This window comes from Cucurbita maxima, unplaced genomic scaffold, assembly GCF_002738345.1.
Source record: "Cucurbita maxima cultivar Rimu unplaced genomic scaffold, Cmax_1.0 Cma_Scf00023, whole genome shotgun sequence".
Lineage (NCBI taxonomy): Eukaryota > Viridiplantae > Streptophyta > Magnoliopsida > Cucurbitales > Cucurbitaceae > Cucurbita > Cucurbita maxima.
The window spans coordinates 3,346,467-3,373,189 of NW_019272039.1; the positions used below are offsets into that span (position 1 = coordinate 3,346,467).

General features: G+C 34.9%; 6 protein-coding genes across 10 annotated transcripts; 3 read left to right on the forward strand and 3 right to left on the reverse strand.

Annotated features, from left to right (window-relative positions):
- Nucleotides 1-672: 672 nt before the first annotated feature.
- On the forward strand, nt 673-2,079 carry LOC111497495 (geranylgeranyl pyrophosphate synthase, chloroplastic-like). The gene has a single exon (XM_023148306.1). The coding sequence runs from the start codon at nt 787-789 to the stop codon at nt 1,903-1,905; it is 1,119 nt and encodes a 372-aa protein (XP_023004074.1). The 5' UTR covers nt 673-786; the 3' UTR covers nt 1,906-2,079.
- Nucleotides 2,080-3,488: 1,409 nt separating this feature from the next.
- Nucleotides 3,489-7,680, forward strand: LOC111497502 (NEDD8-conjugating enzyme Ubc12). Of its 2 annotated transcripts, XM_023148317.1 has the most exons (7): nt 3,489-3,686; nt 4,643-4,756; nt 6,138-6,246; nt 6,643-6,721; nt 6,813-6,929; nt 7,024-7,153; nt 7,370-7,680. In XM_023148317.1, the coding sequence occupies exons 2-7, from the start codon at nt 4,648-4,650 to the stop codon at nt 7,384-7,386; spliced, it is 561 nt and encodes a 186-aa protein (XP_023004085.1). In that variant the 5' UTR covers nt 3,489-3,686; nt 4,643-4,647; the 3' UTR covers nt 7,387-7,680. The 2 variants fall into 2 exon arrangements, with proteins under 2 accessions (XP_023004085.1, XP_023004086.1); XM_023148318.1 differs by lacking the exon at nt 7,370-7,680 and having other exon boundaries at nt 3,490-3,686; nt 7,024-7,339.
- A 1,429-nt stretch (nt 7,681-9,109) lies between these two features.
- LOC111497501 (stress enhanced protein 2, chloroplastic-like) lies at nt 9,110-10,168 on the forward strand. Its single transcript, XM_023148315.1, has 2 exons — nt 9,110-9,524; nt 9,760-10,168. The coding sequence occupies exons 1-2, from the start codon at nt 9,219-9,221 to the stop codon at nt 10,027-10,029; spliced, it is 576 nt and encodes a 191-aa protein (XP_023004083.1). The 5' UTR covers nt 9,110-9,218; the 3' UTR covers nt 10,030-10,168.
- A 1,274-nt stretch (nt 10,169-11,442) lies between these two features.
- On the reverse strand, nt 11,443-16,276 carry LOC111497498 (shikimate kinase 1, chloroplastic-like). 4 transcript variants are annotated; one of them, XM_023148313.1, is made up of 11 exons: nt 15,926-16,270; nt 15,439-15,714; nt 14,389-14,444; nt 14,131-14,185; nt 13,976-14,048; nt 13,482-13,569; nt 12,442-12,524; nt 12,282-12,358; nt 12,065-12,143; nt 11,830-11,894; nt 11,443-11,724 (listed from the first exon to the last, which is right to left on the reverse strand). In XM_023148313.1, the coding sequence occupies exons 2-10, from the start codon at nt 15,653-15,655 to the stop codon at nt 11,858-11,860; spliced, it is 765 nt and encodes a 254-aa protein (XP_023004081.1). In that variant the 5' UTR covers nt 15,656-15,714; nt 15,926-16,270; the 3' UTR covers nt 11,443-11,724; nt 11,830-11,857. The 4 variants fall into 4 exon arrangements, with proteins under 4 accessions (XP_023004081.1, XP_023004080.1, XP_023004078.1 ...); XM_023148312.1 differs by having other exon boundaries at nt 11,445-11,724; nt 12,229-12,358; nt 16,176-16,276; XM_023148310.1 differs by having other exon boundaries at nt 11,445-11,724; nt 12,229-12,358; nt 15,926-16,267.
- A 1,594-nt stretch (nt 16,277-17,870) lies between these two features.
- On the reverse strand, nt 17,871-21,696 carry LOC111497503. Its single transcript, XM_023148319.1, has 3 exons — nt 21,453-21,696; nt 19,978-20,220; nt 17,871-18,167 (listed from the first exon to the last, which is right to left on the reverse strand). Exons 1-3 carry the CDS (start codon nt 21,468-21,470, stop codon nt 18,120-18,122), a joined length of 309 nt encoding a protein of 102 aa, XP_023004087.1. The 5' UTR covers nt 21,471-21,696; the 3' UTR covers nt 17,871-18,119.
- Nucleotides 21,697-23,849: 2,153 nt separating this feature from the next.
- On the reverse strand, nt 23,850-26,455 carry LOC111497483 (alkane hydroxylase MAH1-like). The gene is made up of 2 exons (XM_023148289.1): nt 25,581-26,455; nt 23,850-24,614 (listed from the first exon to the last, which is right to left on the reverse strand). Exons 1-2 carry the CDS (start codon nt 26,429-26,431, stop codon nt 23,942-23,944), a joined length of 1,524 nt encoding a protein of 507 aa, XP_023004057.1. The 5' UTR covers nt 26,432-26,455; the 3' UTR covers nt 23,850-23,941.
- Between the last annotated feature and the right edge of the window lie 268 nt (nt 26,456-26,723).

The following is a 26,723-nucleotide window of genomic DNA, read 5'->3' on the forward strand; positions in this document are numbered from 1 at the left end:
AAAAAAAAAAAAAAAACTATATAGAGGATTTAATCCTAATTTATTTTATTATATTTGAATTTTAAATATATTATATCATTCCATTTTTTATTTTATATCTAATAAATTTATTATATTGTATAATAATCATTTGATGGTTGGTTTTTCTTTTTGGAAGATTGTACTTTTTTCGTCCTATTTATTTCTATTGTTTTTATTTTTATCAAGAAAAATATATGAATTATTAACCAATTTTAAGATTTTTTTTATTCCAAAGATTTTGAGAACATGGTAAAAAGTAAATAATATTAATAAAAATAATGTTTACAAGGCTAATTTTCAATTTAATTTTTATCTGATATATATTCTTTGAAACCTTGACATAGTTTAAAAATTAATTTTAGTTTCTTATGTACATAACAATTTAAGTCATAAATTTTATTAGAAATTTAATTTACCATAAAAAACTTCAATAAAAAAAATAATACATTTATTATTATTATTATTTAACCTTTAAAACTTGCAATTTATAAAGATGTCGTTTATAATAAGTTCATTCGTCGAATTTAAATAATCAATTTCATTACCATAATTGGAAAATAATTATTATAATAAAATAGAATAAAGTTCGACATGTAATAGACAATATATATATATATATATATATATATATATAAAAAGGTTGATATGGTATATGATATCTGAATTCTCGCAGATTCCTATATAAAGCGAAGTCCCTTTGTGTTTGCTGATTCACAAACTCCCTCTGTTTCTCTCTGTACAGAGAAAAGAAGAAGAAGAAGAAAGATGAGCTCTGTCAGTTTCGCGAATCCATTGATTCAGAGCAACTCTGTTTTCAACAATTCTCAGAAATTCAATCCAAAATCCTTTTCTTTTCTTCATCCATGGAACCCCTTGTCGTCTTTTTCCTCCAAATCCATTAAAAAACCTTCCTTTAATCTCCGGATATCGGCGGCGCAAACCAGAGTAGAAACAGAGCTCCGCCCGGTTGTTGAAGAAAATGACCAAAAAGGGATCTTCAGTTTCAAACACTACATGGTGCAGAAGGCTGATTTGGTAAATCAAGCTTTGAACGACGCCGTTTCCCTGCGGGACCCACTGAAGATTCACGAAGCTATGCGTTACTCTCTCCTCGCCGGTGGGAAGCGTGTACGGCCAGTGCTCTGTCTCGCCGCCTGCGAGCTTGTTGGTGGTTCTGAGTCCGCCGCCATGCCGGCCGCTTGTGCCACCGAAATGATCCACACCATGTCTTTGATCCACGATGACCTTCCATGCATGGACAACGACGACCTCCGGCGTGGAAAGCCGACGAGCCACCGCATGTTTGGTGAGGACATAGCCATCCTCGCCGGTGACGCTCTTTTAGCCTTCGCATTTGAGCACATCGCAGTGGCGACAGAGGCGGGCGTATCGCCGGAGAGAGTGGTCCAAGCAATCGGAGAATTGGCAAAAGCCACCGGAACATCAGGGTTAGTCGCGGGGCAAGTGGTGGACATAGACTCCGAAGGCTCTAACGACGTCGGATTGGAACTCCTCGAGTACATCCACATACACAAAACGGCAGCGCTTCTGGAAGCCGCCGCCGTCATGGGAGCAATCCTAGGCGGCGGAAGCAACACCGAAGTGGAGAAGGTGAGGAAATTCGCCCGACAGATCGGATTACTCTTCCAAGTGGTAGACGACATTCTAGATGTGACAAAGTCGTCGGAGGAATTGGGGAAGACGGCCGGAAAAGACCTGGCGGCGGACAAAGCGACATATCCAAAATTACTCGGAATCGAAAAATCAAAGGAATTTGCAGAGACGTTAAAGAGAGAAGCCGGAGAAGCGCTGGCCGGATTTGATCCGGCGAAGGCGGAGCCGTTAATTGCCCTGTCAAATTACATAGCCTATAGGCAAAATTGAGGGGTTGAAAAAGAACAGATCTTTTAACACAGAGTGTTGCAAAAACGAGGTGGATTTGTCGTTGAGCATGTCTTGTTTTAGAGATGAAAAAAAAAATGTGAATTAATGTTTGTTTTCTTCTCAACCTTTATTGTCTTCTTTTCATCAATGTCAATGTCTCAAATTTCCCTCTCTCACATTCTTATACTATATTATATTAAAATTTGATGGGTATATTCGTAATATTACATTCATTTGCACCATAAACGTAACTAAAATCGCTTCGTTCTTGCTTAACAAGCTAGAGATGTCTAGTTGAATTTTAAACAAATTTAAGCTAGAAATCGATTATTATACGCAACAAAAATATTATATTTTGAGTAAGAATAATTTTAAACCGTCTTCAAGAACATTACATAAATGAAAATTTAATGCTTGGCATTAATTAATAATAATGGTATTTTTAATTAATTATTTATTTATTTTAGATTAGAGATATTATTTGGAAAATGCTTCCATAAATGTTATTTTTATTCTATATTTTCCATTCCATAAAATTTCAGCTTTGTATCTAAATTTGATTGCTTAACAAGTGCTTTACAGGATACTTACCATTAAAGAAAAATAGATACAATGAATAATTTTGTGCTGATAATTATGATTTTTTTTTTTTTTAAATGGAATCTTTTTTCTTTTTTTCTTTTATTATGAAAAAATTAATTGGAAATTGGAATTTTCATTTAGAGGAAGTTGTTAATGCCTTACCAAGTAAATGGATTGATTTTCTTTTTTATGTTTTTTTTCCTGAGGAGGAAGCCCACCACAAGATGGGACATGTCATGCATGCACGTGATGTATGTGTGATCGAACAAGCTTAAAATTTGTATAAGTTGTGTTCGGTTTGTGAAGATAAATCTCGTCGAAAGTTCGGTGAAAAATGTGAATGAGACTTGAATTTTCCCTTTAAAGTTTGTCGTGAACTTGCCAAGATCACAACGTCGCATGGTCGAAAAAGTACGACCATGACACCAGATATGCCCTCGATGTGCGTTTCTCTAATTCATTATGAATCTGTTCATATTTAAGCTAATTCACTTAGGAAAATGTATAAAACTTAAGGGTTTTTATGTAAATATCTACATTAAGTCTAGAGAAGGTAACTTTTGTGATTTTCTAACAACAATAGTTGGTGTTGTCGGCTCAAAAGAAGAAAATTGGCTTGCAAAATTTGCACATGAACTTCGAGTACAAAAAATGTCGCCAACATTCCTATGATTCTCCGTCCACTCATAAAGTCACATTAACGTTATCCCGTGAACCACTGGTTTGAAAACAAATTTAGATACAAAGTCTATTTAAAATTGAGTTCGTTCGGTACGTCTAAATTTACGTATAATATATATGGTTTAGCTCGAGAAGTTTCTATTTTTTTTTTTTTTATAATTTTGATGAGTGAATTTTAAGAATTTTTATTTTAGTTTTCCAATTAAACAACAATTTAGCTTTTAAAAGTATAATATTGTGAAAATTTAATGATTAAAATGGAATAAGGATATAAATGATGAATATATAATAATATTTAAAAACTGAAAAGCAGCGTAACAAAAAAGCTCAAGAAAAATCCGGGAATTCTGTGCGACAGTCCGATCGAAGGCAACATTTATATGTTGACCGTAGGGCTCAGCCACGCTCGCCAGACTGCTTGCTCGCCAGCCCTCAGACCCTCTCCTATCCTTCTTCCTTCTCAGACCTAAATTCCCTCTCATCTCCTTTCCTTTCCTCTATATTGCTACGACTTACAGGTTTGCTTCTTAACAACCCTTTTTGCCTCTCGATTTCTCGTTTACTGCAATTTTTTTATGCGTTTTACTTCTTCCTCATCAGGTTCTTTCTTACGATCTTTTGCGGCATTATTTGTTTATTCAATTCTTTGCTGTTGGTTTGGTTTTGGGAACCTAGGCTGTGGATTGCTCGATAGTGATTAGAAACGTAATTTAAATTTAATTACTCGCGAAATCGCATTGGAAGTATGGTGGCTTTGATTTGTACCAATTTTGTTTTTCGTTTTTCGTTTTTCGTTTTCTAAATCAAGATTTGGATATGATTATTTGTTTGGGATGATTTTTTGTGTTGGGACTGTGCATTATGTAAACAGTTTCTTCCATGCGAATGTTTTGTTCGTTGGCTTTGTAGCCTGAATTTCTAAGTGGTGTTCCTTCTAGAGAGGATTGGAGGATCAGAACCTTATCATTTGCGTTTTTCGTTTGCCATGGAGAGGTAGCTTAGCTTTTTGTTGTTAATTTGGAATTGGCATTCTGTTGGATCTCAGTCACGAGTCCATGATGTTGTTATATGCTTGAAGAGATTTTGTTGCATCCCCTGCTTCGAGAGAGATGCACATTGCCCTCACAGGCTGTTCTCTAAGTTGTGTTATGATCTTTTTTTATTGGAGAGGATTGGAAGGGTTTTTCAAGATATGGAGGGGTTTCTGATGGAGGTTTGGAGTGCGATTTACTGATTGGATTTCTTATAATAAGTTGTTAGTAAATTCTCTCTCTCTCTCTCTTACAACATGCAGCTGGGGCTCCTTTTTTTTAGGTGCTACTATGGTATTGTTAACCTATTCTTGGGTGGTCTGACCTTGCTTTTTCGTTGTTATATTCTTGCTAATGAACGCTGGTTTCTTATCCTTGAAGGGAGGAAGGTTTTTGAAAGAACACAATATATTCATGGGGTCTAATTGCATACTCTGCTGCAGGAGATATGATTAAGCTGTTTAAAGTTAAGGAGAAGCAGAGAGAACTTGCTGAAAATGCTAGTAATGGGGTACCTATAAAGAAGCAAAGTGCTGGAGAACTACGTCTTCACAAAGGTTTGGCTATGAAAATAGTTTATTTGGTTCTTTTTATTCCATTGAGAAGCAATGAGGTGATAGTTTTGATCCCATTAGAGATGATGGTTTTGTTTGGAACTATATCAAATTCGTTTTGTTTACATCGATAATAGATTTTGAGTTGCAACTTTGAAGCTTCTTTTCTGTGGATTGGGTGTAGGAATGCATGTTAACTGGTTAAATATTGCAAACTTCAGCATATTTTTTTTGAAAACCTCAATTTTGATGAAGTAGCTTGAGATTTCATGTATAAATAAGAAATCTTATATTCAAAGACCATATTTCCCAATGTGCGTTCTATGCACTTATGATAGTATATGATTATTTGAGGTTGTTCTAAGATGCATGAATGTCCTGAGTTTATATAAAGATCGATGGTCAGCGTGTATTTTTTAAGTTTTTGGTAATGCTCGGTGCCCCGGCCTAGCAGTTAACTGGTATGTTTTAGTGTGTGGATTTCCATGTACTACCCTCCAACTGGGAATTATGTCTGTCAATTTGGTTGCTCATAGTCACATTTTTGTCACTTTCTGCTAGACTACACTTTTATGGATCCTGGAAAATCATGTGGATGCCTGCAAGGCTAGGTGAACCTGCCAGGGTTCTTTACACTCAGTACATTGGAAGAAAATTAAGTGAGAGGATGTCCTCGTGGGAAGTTACTCGTGAAAACTTTTGAGATGCATGGTGCATGAGAATGCCAAGAATTAATAACTTTGCTTGATGTCTGATGATATGGGGAGTGAAAACCCAAAACGATCTTTTCAGTATATAAAAGTTGGTGGTAGCATTAGAAGTTAATTTTGGTTTCTTCCACTAATTTAACCACGAATGATTTTTTCAAACAGTCTCAATTCAATTGAGTAGCTGTTATTAAATTGTTTGACTTAAGTGAAACTGTAAACTTTGCTAATGTTTGAAAAAAGTGTTCCATCCTAAGATGTCATCTGTTTCTTAAATGTCAATGAAGATTATGATCATATATGATGTTGTCTTGTCACATTCAGAAGCGATGGGGGCATTAATGCCCAAAAGAACCTGGATAGTTAAAAATTCATGCATTAGAAGCTTGGAGTGACCTATTTTTTTTATTTTGTTTTTATTTTTAATGTTTATTATATAACGTATGACTTATGTTGAGAGGGATGTCCAAATTTCACTGCCTTTGTTATCTAGTCGTGCGTTCTTTATTTAGATGATTTCTCCAATTGCATTTGAGATAAGTCACACTCCAGCATATGGCACTGGAAGTCTGTTTATTCAGTTGGAGTTGTTTTTCAACTATTTTCTTTACTTGTATGCCTATTTGAGAGGGACATACCTTGTCGGTTAGTTATTATTGGACCCTGATCTGTTGCAGATATTAGTGAGCTGAATCTACCAAAATCATGTAGCATAACCTTTCCCAATGGCAAGGATGACCTGATGAACTTTGAAGTGTCAATACGACCAGATGAGGGATATTATTTGTAAGAATTCTCTTTTCTCCAAGATTCATACTCAAGCAATCTGCAGTCTTTTTAGCTTAAATTGTTGCCTGCTAGTTGAGGCTATTTTCCTCCTTTTGTTAATTTCTTTCACAGTCTAGATGTTAACTCCAAACCAGAAATTGAAATGGAAACTAACACAAAATACTCTTGATATATGGAAAGAAAGTGGGAAGTTTCCGATGCACTTCAGGAGCCTTGTACTCTCCCACAAACTAATTCTAGAAAACTGCTCATCCCAAATTCTCTTCCTCCCATCTGCTTATGCCTTCCAATAACCAACTCCAAATATGCTTTCCTGCCTTCTTAATATCTTAATAGCATTCTTAATATTTACTTGCCAATATTCCTAACTGCTTGCTTTTCTCTATATTACAGAGGAGGCACATTTTTGTTCTCCTTTACAGTTTCCCCCATCTATCCGCATGAAGCCCCGAAGGTCAAGTGCAGGACAAAGGTAAACCTGGATGGCTCCTTACCTTTAGCATTTGTTCCTTTCAGAATATAAATGAAATTTTTTTGTATATACTAACTTGTACTTTATGCAGGTCTACCATCCAAACATCGACTTGGAAGGAAACGTCTGCCTCAACATCTTACGAGAAGATTGGAAACCTGTTCTCAATATTAACACTGTTATTTATGGACTCTACCATCTGTTCACGGTATAAATAAGCCTCATTAGTAAAATGCTTCAGTTTTGGGAACATTTAAAAGTCATAAGTTGTCTTCTTACCCTGTTTTTTAATTTCCAACCAGGAACCAAACGATGAGGATCCTCTGAATCATGATGCTGCTGCAGTTTTAAGAGATAATCCGAAGTTATTCGAATCTAATGTGAGAAGGGCTATGGCTGGGGGTTACGTGGGGCCAACCTTTTTCCCACGCTGTATGTAACTCACTCATAATCCTTCCTTCTTGTTCAACTTTTCACTGCCCTGTATGTAGCTAGATTCTGTCTCTCGGTACATTAAGTGCTCATTTAGAGATAATATCACCCACGGTTGCGATAGGCCAATGTGATGTTAATCTGTAACACTTCTAAATTGTTAATTAACATGGTTACATTTTGTCCCTTCTTATGGTACACTATTTTGGATGGAAGCCAAAGGCATGCCATGACGGAGGGGGGGAGGCAAGTGTTCGAAGACTGATTTTGTAGAAACTTCCAAATTTGTCTCTCATCCCTACTGCTTGTGTTTCAGAAGGAACATGCAAGTGGTGAATGCTGAGGTAATGAAAGTTCCTTGTGTGTCCTCCTTGAAAACTTTGGAAGTTGGATCATATGGTAGAAATCTTGAATGCTTTGGGAAATAATCTCCCATCATTTCTCTAATTTTTCTTAAGCTTTGAAGATTTCATTGAAGAACGTAATGTCACTTAATCATTTGAGTTTGAGTTGAAGTATTTGTTTTGGACCCAAAATTGAGGGTTCTGAATGTCGGTACAAGCGGCGCGCTTATTCTGCCCCTCCACAGCCACCCCTCTGGCGTTACATGCAACAGATTCTTCCCTCTTCTTACCCCTCTTACTTCATAAATGTTTGTAAAATATTACCATTTTTATCTTAAATTTTCGACTTTTACCTTTTTTTTCTTTCCAATTTTATTGTCATTCAAAAATTGTTTTATAATTATAAAATATATAAAGAAAGCATTAAAACTCTTTTTTATTTGTCTTTCTCCCCATTTTATTATATTTTTACACTGTTTTTCTTTCTTTTCTTTTGGTTATAAAATTAGTTTAATCTAGTAGAAAACGAACACTTTTTTTTTTTTTTTTTTTTTTTTTTTTTTTACTTTAAGGTCCAATCTGAGGTGGAAGGGGTTTTTGGATGCTGCATTTAAGTCTGATTGGTTCAATTATCTTTCAAAACCATAATCCTGTTTTGTCTGGTTTGTATGCTTTACCACATGGTTTGCATTGGAGGTAATGTGTGATATGGGCATGCAAATTTGTGATCTCACCATGCATCTCACTCATCTTGGCTTCATATCACGTGATATAAACCAAGACATCAATTATGTAACATAAATTTTGAGAAAAATGTGAATAAAATGTTATTCAATGATATAAACCAAGACATCAATTATGTAACATAAATTTTGAGAAAAATGTGAATAAAATGTTATTCAAATTATTATAAAATGTTGCAATTTATGCTACGTTACATATTTATTCTTGAATCGATACAAATTTTAGATGAATGATAATAAAAGAATATTTTTTTGGGCTTTTTCAGAAGGCCTCACCAAAGAGATGGTATTTCTCACTTATAAACTCATGATCTTCCCCTAAATTAACCAATGACTTATGATTCCATTAAATTAACCAATGTCCCAAAAAACCTCATACCAATGGAGAACCAATGACCCATGATCTTCCACTAAATTAACCAATGGCTCAAACCTCATACCAATGGAGAACCAATGACCCATGATCTTCCACTAAATTAATCAATGGCTCAAAAACTTATGATCTTCCATTAAATTAACCAATGTCCCAAAAAATCTCATACCAATGGAGAACCAATGACCCATAACCAGAGATAGTATTCCTCACTTATAAACCCATGATCTTAACCTCGTCTCAATGATGCCAATGGCCCATGATCTCTCACTAAATTAACCAATGGCCCAAATGACCCATGATCTTCCAATAAATTAACCAATGGCTCAAAAAACCTCGTACCAGAAATAGTATTCCTCCCTTATAAACCTATGATCTTTTACTAAATTAAATAAAGTAACACTCATTCTCGGTAATTATCAACAATACTCTCCTTAGACAAAGTACACTATTTGAGATATTATTATTATTATTAATATTTTGTTGGGAGATAGGTTGCGTGTGTCGTCACCCAACTGAAATGAAACCCCGCCGCCACGAACAGTCCTATCCCTCCTCCTATTCAATCCCTCCACTGCACATTCCTTCAAGCCCACATCTCTCCCATGGCGGCGCCGGCATGTTCTCTTCACTGCCAGTTTCGATCCTCCTTGCCTGACGTCCCGACCAGCTTACCGCCCGCTTCCGTTTCAGTTCCTAAACTAAAGTCCGCAGAGAGCCCAAAGATCGTTCTACAGCCCCGCTTATGCACTCTCAGATCCTTCGGATCGGATCCGATTGTTCCTATCAAAGCTAAGAGAGTAGGCGACGACGACGCCGACGTTTCTCCGTTCTTCGCGACTCTGTCTGAGTACATAAAGACCTCGAAGGACAGCCATGAATTCGAAATCATCTCCGGTCGTCTCGCCATGGTGAGTTCTAGGTTTCATATTGAAATGAAAATTCGTTTTCGTATACATCAAAATATCTATCATGTTTCGAAATCGACAATTAGGAACTGAAATAACCTCTTACTGATTCCTGCTGTGAATAGTTTTTAATCAAATTAAATATCACGAACTTCATCAATCACCTTCGGAAACATCACAAATTACGATACCTAAAATTATCGCCACAAGGACATCTCAGAATCCAATTAATTTGCAGATTGTGTTTGCGGCGACCGTAACAATGGAGGTGTTGACGGGAAATTCAGTGTTCAGAAAGATGGATTTGGAAGGTATTGAGGAAGCAGCAGGAATCTGTTTGGGCGCTGTCATTATGGCGGCCATTTTCGCTTTCTCCTCCAACGCCCGAAACAGAGTAGGTCGAATCTTCAGCATCGGCTGCAACACCTTCATCGATTCGCTTATTGACCAGATCGTGGACGGCCTTTTCTACGAAATCAATCCCGGCGACTGGTCCGATGACGTTTGAAATCTCCGCCCAAATCAGAGGTATGAAGTATGTATATATAAATTCAATATATAACTTGTTTGAACAATTTGTATGATTGAAGCGTGACTTGATTACATAAAAATTGGTAAATATAACACACATAATATACTATATTATACAACTAAATTCACTTTTTATGTGTTTGGATGATGACAGTCCCACCTCTGCTAATTTAGATAATGACCATAAATTTATAAACAAAAAAATACTAGCTTAATTGGTATGAGGCCTTTTGGGAAGCCCAAATAAAGCCATGATAATGACAGTCCCACCTCTGCTAATTTAGAGAATGACCATAAATTTATAAACAAAAAAATACTAGCTTAATTGGTATGAGGCCTTTTGGGAAGCCCAAATAAAGCCATGATAGCTTATATTCAAAGGAGATAATATCATATCATTATAGAGACTTGTGATTCCTAACCTCTACGAAAACCTCCTTTAAATAATAATTTTGTAGTTAGGCTAAAAATATGATCGGCCCACAAAAATATCTTGATGTTCATTATTTTAGTGGGAAATAAGGGTGGGGAGAGAAAAAAATCCTCGTCCCTGTCCCCACTCTGTTTGTTAATTTGTATATTTTTATTTATATGTCTAATGATGTAATTATTTCTTTTATTATTATGATTATTATATATCGAATGAGATGATTTGATATGCTTTAATTACATGATTGAATATTTGTATATATAATTAGATAATTTGATTTAAAATATTATTTTATTTCTATTAGGAGATTCGATAAAGTTTATCTTTAACCTGTGATTTTTCTTGATAAAATAGCTGCATAGATAAAAATGTTTTTGATAATTTTTAACTATTAAATTATAAGGAACTAAAAAAAGATTATTTTATTTAATTGATTAATAAAATTTAAATTAATTTCTTATACGTTATAGCTCTTCGTGTACTAATACATGTATATAATTTTATGTTCCTATGATTTATTACTTTGAATTTTTTTTTAAGAAAATAATATTTTTACTTTGTTAATTTTAAGTTGATTTTAAATGAAATGAAGAGAACTTAGTTAGTTATGACTTTTTAAACTACATAAATATTAATATTAGTTTATGATTTTAATTGATTGAACCAACGTAAAATTGTTTTTTTACCTTAGAATTAAGGAAAATGAGAAATTTCTGATCAATATTGCAATGAAATTTAAGATAAAATATTTTCAATTCCTGTACACTACACTCATATATTACTTCAATAACGCTTAAAATAAGAAAAATCTAAGATGGTAGTCAAACTCCATAAAAAATAAAAATGCATAAATTTGATTTTATTTAAAATGCAACGGCCCATGCACACATAAAAAAATAAAATGAAATATAAATTAAAACTTGAAAAGCTGCCTTTTTTTTTTTTTTTTCAAATGCAATGGACTATAAATCTCATACATTATCCCAGAAAATAAGAAAAAAGAAGACTTTATTTGTCTCAAAATTTTGATAGATACACTTATAACACTGACGACGTTCCATCCAAGTGGTTATTCATACCTGATGATCCCATGTTATACAATTGGCAAGAGTAGAAGCAATGCCATTCCATGCTTCTTTAAGAAGAGAGGAGGCTTTAAACTCCGGATGATGATCTGCAGTAGTCTTAACTTGTACAATAACCATCTTCCTGCTCCACAAAGTGCTGGATTTGTACAAGCGCCTGCGAAGGAGGAAAAATAATTTAATTCAAAACAAATTGGATCGTTTGTTTAATCATCATGCATAACATGAACAAAGATAAATGAGGAGGCAGAAAGAGAAGGACCTCTAAAGCAATATCTGCAGGGGTCAGATTACATACATCTGACAAACCCAGTTTGGCTGCAAGACCTGCAATGTTAACAAAAACCTGTGCTTAAACAGAAGAAGATATAGAAATAACAAACATTCATTGTAACTTGAGAATGAATGGAGAAAAAAAATCATGTTATTAACTTTCTACTACTCTCTTTTTTCTAGACAGACAGAGGAATATGAAGATGTTCTTATTTCATTCATACTTCCTAAACAAACTTTGACATTGGCGTTGGTATATGCATCGCCCCTCTCCTCCAGAAGAATTGACAATCGTCTGAAAGCCTGAGTGAGAATCAGAAGATTAAAAGATGTATTAGGATCAAGCATCACAACTAAATAAGTAAAAACATTGACTGGATGATTGGACCTTTGTGTAGCCATTGCCCGACTCATTATGCAAGAGGGGGCGTGAGTCGGTACCTACTGCAGCAATTCTTTTTGCCAAGGCTTCCAATGGCACGTCCAGCCAGATGCTAATCCCGTTCTGCATATATTTCCTACAATTGAACAGGAGGAATCTCACTAAACAACAAACGACCAACATAGCAATTAGAAACCGTCACGTGTCCAAACTATTTACCAGTTAATAGGCCGAACAACAATACCTCCACCAGTGGAAATCACAAACCCGTGCATCGATGATAGTTTTCTCAATACCTCAGTCTAACAGGAAAATCACTGTCACTAATTTGGATCTGCCATAATAGCTCAGAGTTGCAAAACATTTTCTTAGCTGCTTGAAAGCATAGCAGCTAGACGAGATGAAAAAGACATAGCAGAAGTTACTAAGGGATGGTAGCATGAATGGCTGAGAACCATCCTAATTGAGAAAAACGGCATAGTTTTCAAAACTTTGTCAAAATATCAATCCATCGATGATTGATAGTTCCACGACTAGTTCAGCAAATCAACAATCAAACTTTAAATAAATCAATTAATAAGGAGGGGTGTCAGTGGGGTGGGTTCAGGAGCTTAATTCAAAAACATTTTTCACCCAATACAAAAGCTCAGGTAACAAAATTTGTCCAGCCTAAATAACCTTGAATTAAGTAATGGACCAAACTCAACCGAGCCTAACCATGTTATATGGGTTAGCTGAGACCATTCAAATCATCAATCATTAAACTTCGAAGAAAAAAAAATTAAGATCTTTAATTCTATTTCCATGCCCTAAATTATAAAGTCATTTATTATATTATATTACCTTATTAAAAGTAAAACAGTTTTCTTTCATTTAGTTCAATCCAAACTAAGTTTAATACTTATTAACGACCCCAGGGGTTCAACCTATGTGTAGTCAAACCAATCTACACAAGTTTTTAACTCAACCTAACTGAAAAATTCATCAGGCTTTTGGACATTCCTACACACCACTATTACTAAGAAATCCAGATTCCTTCCCATTCCTATAAAAGAGGAAGCAGGGAAATCACATGCAGACATTTTCCTCTTCTAGCATCTCAAGAATTTAAAATATGCTCATTTCAATGAAAATTATCTACAAAGCACTGTACTTCCCACGTTACATTCAATTCATAAAAACCTCAAATACAGTAGAGAGTAATAACCACCTACTTCACAGATGGAAAGGATAGTCAAATGGCATCCATCATCACTAACCTCCTTGTCTCTGAAAAAGTCCTCGCCATAAAGCTTAAAAATTTCAGCCACTGAAGTTCCACCAACTTCTTGCTCCACCAATGTATCACTGGAGCATCCAGATATGTAATGCATAATTAATATGAAAGCAAATCACTCGCAAGAAACTTACAATAACATAATTGTGCTCAAGATGAAGACAAATTATAAATGCCATAATTTTCTATCAGAAAGAAAAGTAAAAATTCATATATTGGATGTTAATGCAAATCCAATTTATTGCATCAGAAGCTGCAACTCTTCACTAAATTCATTCAACTACAATAGTCCTCAATATCACTTTAGTACAATAGTCCCCAGTTCAGCTTCGTAGTAGACCTTGGATGCGGGAAAAAAAGATGTGACAGTGAGGAAATTGGGCAATAATTTTTCTTCCAATATAATCATTATTTCCTTGTTTATTAAACTTCAAGCCGGAGTACAAGTACTTTGCTAGTTAGCAATTAAATAACAACCTGTCAGAAAATGCGTAACTCAATTCTTTTGCTAAAATCTTGCCTATGGTTGTCTTTCCACTGCCCATCATTCCTGCAAATGAGCACTTTGATAGATTTAGTATCCAAGCAGAAGAATGGCCAATTACAAAGTGTAAAAAAGAAAAGACACTAACCGACTAGATATATGCATTTTCCATTAAGATGGGGCTGGACCTCTTGTGACTTATTCTGCAATATTTCCAAACTCTAGTTAGATAAACTTTAAGAGTTGCACATTTGAAGGTTCAAATTGCACCAATTATCTTCCAAAAGCTATTTAAGGAAGGGGAGAAGAGTATATTCGATGAATCAGAAAGAAAAGCAAATATCCCACGTCACCCCAACTCTCCTTGAGATTTAAGTAAATATAACAAACAAGAATTCTGCTTGACCTTTAAAAGTAGATCTTTGTCAAAAGGATGAAAATTTTCAGTTTCCAATGCCAAACCTACAAAAGGAATATTGGAAAGCAATAAGTCAAAATCAATTGGTTACCTTCTTCCTTGCTTGCTGTAGTCAAGCAAGAGGAAGACAATACGATACAGATTATTCATCATTCATGACAACAATGAAATAACAAAATAAAAGGCATGTCTTTCTAATGACAACAAAGTCACTAATGGTATCTATCTACAAGATGATGTAAAAAAATGTGGATCTTTTCTGCGTAGTACTTCTCCTTCAAAGATTTGAAGGGTTCAGATGCTCGAAAGTCCGACAGAAGAACATCTAAATAAAGTACTTACTCACTGAGAGATCGGTTATAATAACAGGGAGGATCAATTGCTGAGATGCATTTTTCAAGGATTTTATACACCAAGTGTGAGACCATTTTATACATTATCCATTTAATCACCTAAAAAATCACTACAGCAAATTTTCATTTCTTTGAAATGAGTATCATTTTCTTTTATTCTCGTTCCTTTTGTTTACTTAGAATAAAAGGTCGTTCTTAATTCATTGGCCAAAACAAGATGTTGAGGTTTTCAGAATGCAAAAGGTTCCGTTAATCAACAGAAACAACTCTACAAATCATTTGGCCGTAGACGTAGCATAAGACTGCTTTTATACTGTGTAGTTCATGCTTTTCATAATGTTTTATTATTAGTAGAAATGCAAAATTAAATTAGGACAGAAAATGGACGCAGAGGAATTTACCAAAAACTCTTTTTAGAATCCAAATAACTGTACCTTCTCGTAAGGAAACAAAAAAACAAAATCCAAATATTAGATTTGAAGTTCTGACTACAAATCAAGCTCAGCCATGAAAAACAATAGAAGCATATATTATAGATTCAGTTCCGATCACCAAGTCAATAATAGTAAATGAGAATATAACTCAGAAAATATTTGAAGGAATTAACGAAAGAAAGAAACGAGGAAAAATGACAAAGAAAAACGCACATTTATAATCACGGTGGAAGTTCAATATCTTGTATTACCTGAAATATTCTCACGATAGCAGGAGGCCCCAACAGAGATCGTCCTGCATCGATTCGAAAGTCTCAAAGGTTGCTGAAAAGCTGAAACCACCGGTGGCAGCTTCTGCTGTTTAGAAATTGGGAGAAGAAATCGGACCGAACCACTCGGTTTCCTCACAAACATTCCGGAATCAATCCGGATTGATAAATTCTGCAGATGTCCTACGTTGACCGTCATAGTCGCTGCCAAAATTCCCTCAGTTTCTCAGCTAACTGGATTAGATAACCACACACGACCTAAAGTTTCAATTGAACATCAATCACTCAAGAGAATTAGATTTAAAAGAGTGAAAGTGAATAAAAAACTGCAAAATAATTATTATCAGAAACAAAATATAAAAATTCAAATCAACGCCAAGTTGCATTACAGAAACATCAAATCGTAAGAAAGCTCGAAAAAATAACTAGGAAAAACGGTTCAAACTCTTTCAGAAGGAACGAAACTTACAGACAGAGTAGAGCTTCAACGATCAAACTCAAGAAATTTTGCAACTCCAAACCAGTAAAAAAGATCGGATGCCGTGAAATTATTTGGAAACAAATGAGAGCACAAACTCAGTGAAAGTCGCGTAGCACACCACAATCACAAAAAGGCAAGCAAAACAGGATGAAGAATGTGAGAATCAAAACCAAAAGAAGGGCAAGAGGTGACAAATTTCTATGCACATGTGGTTCTGGAAGAGAGGTTTCAAGATCACCGGCACGAGTATCGAATTTGGTGCGCGCTATAACTGTTGTCGCTCCGGCTCTGCCAGAAATTCAAACAAACCGCCATAAGAAAAGTAAGAAATTTGTGGGATGAATTATGCTCATATTTATATTAAAATAAATAACACGTACCCTAATCCACGAAATTAAATTCTATTCTATTGCCAATTGACACCAACTTTAGTTGATTAAATATCTGTCGCCACTTTTTCAAGTCAAAATTTTAATTTTAAATCTGTATTAAAAAAAATATCTTATTGTTTGATTCAACTTCCAATAAAAAAAATTAAATTTATAAGGTTACTATATTATTATATAATTCAACCCGTTAAATTATTATCAACTAAAAATTAAAAATAATAATATTTTTTTAAAAAAATCATTCTATTCAATATTTTCATTAGCTAGTAACGGTTTTAGCTATATTTAAGTTTTTTCAAGAGAATATTTAACTTTTTTTAAAGAAATGAATATGTTGCAGTAAAATATTAAAATTCCTCCCGTGAGTCTAATCTACATTTAGCTTTTACTGTACGGTAAATATTTTAGAATTGACAAGAAAATGGGGGATATTTAAGTAATAGTCATTTGTTTTTATTTTTTTTCTTGTATTTTTTAAAATTAAAACAATCGTTTTATTTTCTGAAAAAGGGATGGGGCCGGAAATTAATGGGCGTGGTTGGTATGTCGGGCAGTTGGCTTCTCGGGAGTAGGTTTCTGTACTTCAAAATCTAGCTTCTAATCTTGCCACGTGTCAAAATATAATTTTTAGAATTTTATTTAATATTTTGATTTCTTGGGTGCTTTTTAAAGGTTTGTTTTAATCTTTATGATTTTTACTTTATTCTTACCTTTTTAAAAAGTGACCAATTTGACTTTTATTTGTAAAATTTAATGCTAAATTTTAGGCACGATGGAAAACACTTTAATACGGAATCTATTTCTATCATTTATTTCCATTTTGTTTAAAAAATTTTAATACACAAATTCCCAAAAAAAAAAAAATATATAGTAATTCAAGTAAACTATCTCTTATAGATAGTTGAATCAAATAAATTTTCCTATCACTTCATATTTTCATGTTAATCATTAATAGGTTATTTGTACATCTATCATTGATTTGGTTTTATGTTTTTATATTTTTATCCTAATTGAGTCCTAGATATAACAAAAGCACCAATTCATTACCTCTCTATTACGTCCAAATAAAATATGTCCTATGCTAAAAGATTAACACATTAAAGACATCGATGACTAAGAGATTTAACTAATCCAAAGAGCCTACCATTAAAATTTTGAAACAATAGATTAAATTGAAACACTAAATTAATAATTTGACCTAAATTCAACTATACTTCCTAAAAGGTATAATATAACTAGATTGTTGGTATGTTAGGTCGAGAGAAATGTTCATCTATGAAAGAGTTGGTAGCTTCTAAAGTTTGAGCATAAAGTCTATTTGTTTGGCCCTTTTCTCAGTTATAGTTGGAAATAAAAGCTATTTTACCTACCCTTTTCCAATCACACCTACCACCACCAGGCCCCCACCACTCTTTTTTCCACTCGAGACCAACAAAGCAACTACCAAAAACAGCAATGTAAATTCTGTTTCTTTGTCATTTTATCTTTACTTTTTTAACATGTTACAGCAGATTTTTCATGAAGTAGTACCAACAAAGTTCATCTAGACCCAATGCATTTGTTTACATTTCCTCGAAGTTTTTCAACAGATTGATTCAAGGCAGAATTAATGAAACAGAGGCAGCTACAGGCAAGAACAAAGGCATCGAACGAAATCCAAAAATATAATACAATTGTACAGTTTCTAAGCAGCAAGACAAATAAAGGACGATAGAGGTGTCCGTACAGAAGTAATTAGTACAATGACATTTCAACTTACAAGTGGGCCTGCTGCAAAGGTCTTCAAGACTATTTCAGGCTTTCACGCAGCAGTTGAAGTAGCTTAGAATGCTCTTTCTTGGCTGGCAAAACAACCAAAAATATTTGTACAAATCATCAAAAAATGAACACAATTTACCATACATAATAATAATAATAAAAATTAGGTCCCACTGTTAATTTGATAAGATGTAATATCTACATGAAATTAAAAAAGATGGGTGCACTAGTTCAAACAAGTTTGAGCCCACGTGTTGAGATTTGGGTAAGACCCCAAATCTCGAGCTAGAGGTTTGGCTCCCCAGTTTTGGGCCGGACGTTCAGTTTACAACTTCATACAACTTCAACTCCACTGAACTAGCCCAGGCTTTTTCAACTAAATACCGGGACACAGATTTCATAACTTCATGGCTTCATATTCATTGCAATAATATGAGAAACAACCCACTACCGAAGACCGAAAAAGGGGCTAAATTTTGAAGCCATTATAATATCAACTGAGTTAGTCACTAGTTTGACTAAATATGAAAACAAATAAAGTTTTAAAAAAGCATACTTCTAACTAGGTAAAAATATCTAAATGGCTAAACCAATTACGATCCAAAACATGATTAGGCAAGCCAACCAGCATCTCATCTATCCAAATTTAGAAGTTAGTTTGTACAAAGTAATTAATGTCGTATTCTGTGGACAACTGTTCTTTGTTTAATGCGAAGAGAAAAAAACATATGGATAATGAAAGATACACATCAATGAAACATACAAAGAGTGGTCCAGAAATTATCACTATAAAACAACGCATACACTAATTACTCAACTACCCTTTATTTAGCTTTAATTGAAACTGGAAGAAAATAAGAATAAAAATCATTAGACATTGACATAAATTAGAATATGTCCTTTGTAAGGAAAATCTCTTCCCCATGTAAGAAAGAAAAGAAAACCTGTTTGGAAGTTCCTCAATATGAAATAGGATTTACTATCCCAGCTTCAATCTATGAGAGATATGGCAACAAACACCAGATGAATGCACACCACTTATTCTTACTAATGGGCTAGGTGCATAGAGGACCCCGCTCCCAACTTGTTTCCACAAACCTAACTTGAAGTCAATATCACTAATCACACTACCCACATAACATCTAAACGATCAACAAGAATCACGGCCCGTGACTGGTTCTTTATGTATGCTGAATAACCTAAAATTCCGCCTTCAACTGAGCTGACTACTAACATTATGGACAAATGCATTCTGCTTCTTAAACAATTTATTTCAATCTTTCTCCAATCACCAATCGGTTTTATTGTTCTTGTTTAAATTTTATACCCTGAAACAAGGCATTACGAACGTTGTTAACATTAGCAAAGACTAAATGAGAATTCTCTTCCCAAAAGCTGAAGCAGGCATGAAGCATGTTTCACTTCGCCAAAATAATCTAACCTTCTAAATAATCCAAACAATAAGACAATATACAAAGTAGCAAGTTTGTTAAGTCACTCAGATCTTTATTCGTAATATATACATGTAACTACAGGTGTCAGAAAAATTACCTCATCTACAACATTTAAGGTAGGAGATCTGATATCCAAGGAAATAAAACTTTCATTAGCTTATTCATCATAAAATTAGATGACACTTCAGGAAAGTGTCTTTTGACCTTGAAACTTTTGGGTTTATATTGATATTGATTTTTCCACAATCAATAGCTGTACCCACGAGTTAATGGATAATAGCAGGCAGCATGGACCCACAGGCACAGACAACACATGTAACCCAACCCAACCGATTCTTCGGTTGACCAAACGGTATGTGCATAAGAGCATGCAAGTCACTATCAGACAATCAAAAAATTACCAATATCAAATTTGAGGTCGGAGGAGCAATAATCTTACTGGTGAAGGATGCTGACTCTGACGATAGGAGTGATGGTTTTCAGCGGGGAAAGAGTCTGTTGTGGTTGGGGGAGCGGCTGGGGCAATGAGCTCCTCTTCATTTCCAAGACTCGCCCGGGACACGTCTCTCTTGTTTTGTTTCCTATTTTCCCTAATTTTTGAGAAATCAAGAGAGTAGTCTGGCATCTGTCCCTTCTGGTCCCAATCTCCAAACTGTGGAACTGAAAGCCAGGGAGCAGTTTTCTGCAGAAAACAAAAGTAACGTATCTCGTTGAAGCCAAGAATGTCAGTTACATTTCAGATTCTTTTTTTTTTTTAAAAAAAAAAAAGACAATACCAATTAAACACTCTACAGCTATTCTATTTTATAGAAGTAACAGATTTATTCTCACCAAAAGCACACACCACATCAGATATTTGCAAAATAACCTCTCATTGTCCAATTCATTCTCGACTCTCATTAGCATTCGCGAAATAACATGAGCTGAATATCGGAAATTGACCATTTTAGGATTTTCTTTTATCCGTTGCCAATTTAGTATCTTATTAGAGCCAACAAATTCCTTCTCCCAACTTTTTTATGAATCAAATTAAAGTTCGTTATCTGTGGAGTATAATAATTGGATAAGTTTTTCAAATTTCAAAGTCAGGACAGCAACTTTTCTAAAATTTATTTTTTTAGTCTTCGAAACATGCTAAAATATAAATAAACAAACAAAAAGTCAATAGTTGAAATAGAAGAGCAGCTGAAGAAAATTCATCGCCTAAAGCGTTGAAGTTTGGCAACCATAGGAATATAATTGTCGAGAGGATGGAAGTAAAAGTTGGCAGGTTTGACTGTTTCCCAGCTTAGAAAAAGTAACTTGATTGCCTCCGCGAATTAACCATAAACGGTTAAGAAGCAAAAGCATACTGCCAAATTCTCTCGTAACAAAATACAAACGTCAAAATCCAACCAAGGTAGCGAACTAATCAAATTAATTTTCTGAATCTTATAAGCAAAGTGAGAAATTTCAACCGAAAAAAGGCTGACATAGAAGAAAAAAGGAAAATCAAATCTAAAATTTCATACAAGAAAACAAAAATATATATATGTGCACGTTCGAGATGAAATGTCAGCGATGACTACGCTGAATAGAAACAAATAACAGAGCAACATTTCAACTCAATTCACAGTTTGACCAAACAAAAAGAATACTACTAATTACGAGATTCTGATGCTTATACGCTTGTTTTCCTTAGGCGAGGTTGAAAACCAAAGTAACAACAATCTAACCTCTTCAAGAATCACGCTGAAATAATCAACTCAGATCAATAAATTTATGCATTTCCTCTCTTATGCAAGCAAATAACGCAACGATCAAAACGAAACCCTAAGATTTTCTTAGCAGAAACAAACATGAACAAAAATAGAGCAATAAGCATGAAAAAGAGAAATCACACAAGCAGCAAAGCAAAACAGAAAGAAAAACGACCTCCTTCCGATCATCCATGGTAACAGCAGCAAGTCCTCACTTCACAGAACGACGAAGAACACCAGACGAAAAGAAGCTTTTCAAGTTCGAGTTCTTCTTTACTCTACGGAGAGGATTGAGAATGAAAACGAAGAGCAAAAGCAAAGGAGGAGCACCGGGAAATGACACTAGAGTTGATATATTCTTCTTCTTCCGATAAAAAAAAAAATAATAATAATAAACTAAAATTGGAAATGAAGGCTCTGTCGAGTCTTTATAGGCCTCCGAATAGACGATAATGGAGCTTTGCGTGTTGGAATATTACGATTATGCCACTACGGCACTGGTCTTGGCTGTTTCAGTGCGGCCTTCGCTGGTTCTCAGGCTTTTACAGTTGTACATTAAGCCTTAATTATCGAGACGCTTACGTGGATTGCAATCATTGGGCACGCCAAACGACGACGTTTTATTTATTTTCAAATAAAATTGGGAATTTTTATGAGTAAATAAAATAATATATCGAGTTTTATTAAAAAAAAATTAGGATTTTGTCTTGCCACCTCATTAACATATTTAAACTTCTACTAAAATTATGACATTTATTTTAGAAGTGGCAAAATAGACAATTGACTTTTATTTCTCATGTAATCCAAAATTTAATTCTTATGGAAATTACAATAATAGACACTGTGACTTTTATTTTTTTATAAAGTGATATTAAATCTTCATTAAATTATTATTCTGGAATAAAAAAAATAATATGTTTGTAAATTGTATAATTTCTATATGATTCATTAAACTAAAATTATTAGTTTATTGCTGAAATAAATTATAACATTTCAATTTCTAGAAAATACAGGAAAAAAAAAACTTTTGATTTTTATGCGAATTTTTAAATTAAAATCTTTTTATTTTCACTCTTTGTTTAAAGGTTTTTCTTTATATTCCTTTAATTTAAATAGTTATTTATTATGATAAACAATATTTTAATAAACCTTTATTTTACATTTTTTTGTTTCGTACGTATTTAAATAATAAATATTGTACTAAACAATATTTGAATAAAAATTCTGAACTATCTATCTATTGGAATTTGATATTTATTTTTTAAATACACGCTATTTTGTATTTATCTTTTTTTTAAGTGACTGCCGAAATTTATCAAACATATTAAAAATAAAATAAAATTTATAGCTTAAAGTTAAGATAAAAAAAAACAGATGAAAAATAAATAATTGAAGAAATAACAAAAGTCTAATAATTTGGATGTGTGAATTATACACGTAGGAAAATGACTAATTAAATAGAAAAACATAAAATCTAGATTATTGGATAGCAGAAATCAGCGAATAAGGTAACACGTGGCTGAGCCTATTGGATGTAACAGACCATGGAAAGCTTCCCAACCCAACGGGCACCACAAAACTCATAATTGACTAATTGGGCTTTATTCTATGGCCAACACATCATATGTCTAGTTTTGATATCATTTGTAATCGCTCTCAATTCTATTTATTTTTTTTGGTTTGTTAGGTATTGTAGACAGTATTTGTTAGCGGTGAGTTTAAACTGTTACTAAAACAACGCATTTTAAAATCATGAGACTAACGACAATACGTAACGAACTAAAGTAGATAATATCTACTCCTAGTGGACTTGAACGGTTACAAATAGTATAAGAGTTAGGCACCCAGGGAGGATGAATTATGAGATCTCACATCGGTTGGAAAGGGAAACGAAACATTCCTTATAAGGGTGTGAAAATCTCTCTCTAATTGACGCATTCTAAAACTATGAGTCTGACAAAGATATGTAGTTCTGCTAAGCGGGCAAGACAGACAATCATTAATTGTCCACACTTTATTAGGGTTGCACGAAAAAAATTGAAAATCCCTTTTAAACCGATCAAAAGCTTCGCTAGTTCAAGTTAACACTGGTTTGGTTTGGATTGGCTATTTGAGTTTGTTTATAAGAAAACTGGTTAGACAACCTAAAATACTTCAATGCACGCAATATTGCTCCATCAGGCTTTCGCCCACTGTGGAAAATTCCCCACTGCTACCTCTCGCAGGAGTCTAAGTCGTGTCTCAGTCCCAGTGTGGTTGATCATCCTTTCGGACCAGCTATTGATCATCGCCTTGGTAAGTTATTGTCTCACCAACTAACTAATCAAACGCAACGAGTTGAGGAGTAATGTGATTGTTGATATCTAGGTGTATACGCACTGGCCATATGGGTTTCTCCACCAAAGTTCGCCGAGGAGTAGAGTGACGTACCGGCGCGACTAATTGAGTGTCACATGATCATACAATAAACATATCTATTCCCAAAAAAACGTACCATAGAATTCAACATTGAAATTGAACATCTCTAAAAGTCTATAAAATTTATTATATCCATTAAACCAAAACACTCCCATCTTTTATTTTTTATACTAACTTATTTTGAGTACACAAACATAATTATATGCACCCAAATCCAAACAACCTCCTTAAAAAACAATCGTTCGTTCATGCCCATCTCTTACAAACCCTAACCCTAAACCCACAGTTCATATGAAGAATCACAGAAGGAGCTGGAGTGACAACCTTATCATCATCGACAGCTTCAATGTCATAGTTATGGATAATGGCAGCCGACACGATCTTCAGCTGAGAAAACGCTACGCTTTTCCCCAAGCAAGTCCTCGGTCCAGCATTAAAGCTGAAGAACTTATACGACGGCTCTCTTTTAATCGCCCCTTTCTCCGTAATCCACCGCTCCGGTTTGAATTCCTCGCAGTCCTCTCCCCAGACAGACCTCATTCTCCCCAATGCGTATAGCGAGAAGAGGATCATCGTGTGCGGCTTCACGTGGTGGCCGCTCGGCAGGGTGTCGGCTTCCGCCGCAGATTTGTGCTCGAAGGCTATTGGAGGGTGGAGGCGAAGCGTCTCGCATATGGCGCCGTGCAAGTACACTAGGTTGCTGAGCTCTTCATTGGCGAATGTTCTTTGTTGTGGGATTGTTATGCTATTGAGTTCTTGTCGGATCTTTGCTAATATGATGGGGTTTTTCGAGAGGATGTAGAAGAGCCAGGAGAGGGTTACGCTGAACGCGTCTCGGCCTGCGATCATGAAGTTTAAGACCGTGTCTCTTAAGAACTTGTCGTTGATATCGAGTTCGTCGTGTTCGTTGATCATATACCTGTCATCCATGCATATAAAAGGTTAAATTTTTCTTGATTTTACCTATGATTTTTTGAATTTTGGTGTCGTTTAATATAATAATAGGTAGAGATGTTTAATAAACCTGAAAATTCTCCGGATAGAGGAGTAAAGAGAGATTTTTATTGTTGTCTCTTTCATAATAGTCAAATTTTAGTAATATTATTGAATTTATTAAAATATTTGATTTTTTTAAAAAATATATAAAAAGATGGAGAAGAATTTTTATAATTTTACAAAGAAAATCTTAGTAAAAATATATTGAAATAGATGAGAATTGAAATAGAAGTTTGGATCGAGTGTAATAGTTCAAATTTAATTATCTTTTTAGGCGTTTCTTCCTCTCAAGATTTTTAAAATGTGTCCTCACTCGCACACCATCGGTGTCTACCCCCTTCAGGGCTCAGCATCCTCGCTAACACATTGTTCAATGTTCATCCCCTTCAAATCTCAGCATCCTCGCTGATACACCATTTGATGTCTGGCTCTTTACCATTTGCAAGAAGAAAATATAAATATCACAAGGATAATATTTGCTAACAGCGAGCTTGGACCGTTACAAATTGAACGAGTGTCAGCGAGAACGCTAAGCCCTGAAGGGGGTGGATTTTGAGATCCCACATCGGTTGTGGAGAAAAAAAATAAAGCATTATATGTAAGGGTGTAGAAACCTCGAATCTTGAGAGGAAGCCTAAGAGGGAAAGCTCAAAAAGATAATATCTTCTATGAGTGTACTTGGACGGTTAGATTGAGAATGAAAATTGAAATATAGGAGAGGGAGAGGGAGAGGGACAAGAAACACTTCCCCGTCCATTTGGTTAACTATTATGAGATCTCAAATTGATAGGAAAAGAAAACAAAGCACACATTTTAAAACTTAAAAAACGACCATACTGTTAGAGATGTTATATAAAAGTTTAAGATTCAAAATAAGATTTAAGGATACCATGTGATCAAATCAGCACCACCATCATGTAGTTCTTCCTTTATCTCTCGATCTCGATTCAAGCGCTCTGTTTTAACAGCCAACAAATTAGCAATAACATGATCGATCGTCTCAGCAGCCTTTCTCATCCTCTTAGCCTCGCCAATGTCAAGCTTCTTCATCAACTCCCAATACATTTTGGGGTACAAATGCCTTAGAAACAGCACTTCTTGAACATCATCCATAGCCTTAGAGAACGGAATTTCAGGGAACTCAAGGCACAAACTATTAAGATCAAACCCAGTAACCATCATACAAGTAGAATCAAACGCCAATCTCAAGAACAGATCTTTCAAATCAACCACTTCCCCATTTTTGCAATAAAACTCCAGCACCGGAATCAGCCCTTTCTCCACCTTTTCCCGAGCAGCTCCGGCCATGAACTTAAGAAATTTCTCATGAACTATCAAGGACTGAGCCACTCTGCGTTGGTTCTTCCATGAATCGGCGTCGGAGTTGAAAATTCCATCGCCTAGAACCTCGAAAATGTACTTGAATTCGGACCCTTTTGGGTATTTTTCGAAGTGGGTGCTCATAATGTGGTGGATATTTGCGGGATCGACGGTCATTAAGAACCCTGTTTTGGTGAACCAAATGCCTTTGAAGTGGAAAGTGCAGCCGGTGACCTGTAGGATTTCGGTTATACGGTCGTGGATTCGGTGGATATTGGCGATGACGGTGGGGATCATTCCCAAAATGGGCCAATTCCAAGGAATCCCATGTGGGTTTCGTTTGTGAAACAGAGAAATGAGGATGAAAATCAGGGGAAATGAGGCGAGGAAGATGGGTAGAAGGTCGAGAGATGCCGCCATGGGAGAGGTGTGGGTGGAGCTAATTCGTTGTGTATTTGGCTTCTTCTTAACTTGATCTGTGTTGTTATTTATAATAATGGAGTGGATGAGATATATCTATTAAATTCCGTCTATATCCAGAAAAAAAGATATAGATTCGTTTGGAATTTTAAAATTATGTTTATTTGGTTCGGGTACATGAAACTGTGACTTTTCAAATGTGGAAGGAGACTAGGACTTTAACTACGTGCCTCTGGTGATTATAGGCAGTGGCTTGGTCAAGAGAACTCACTAGAGTCATAGTGAAAGCTAG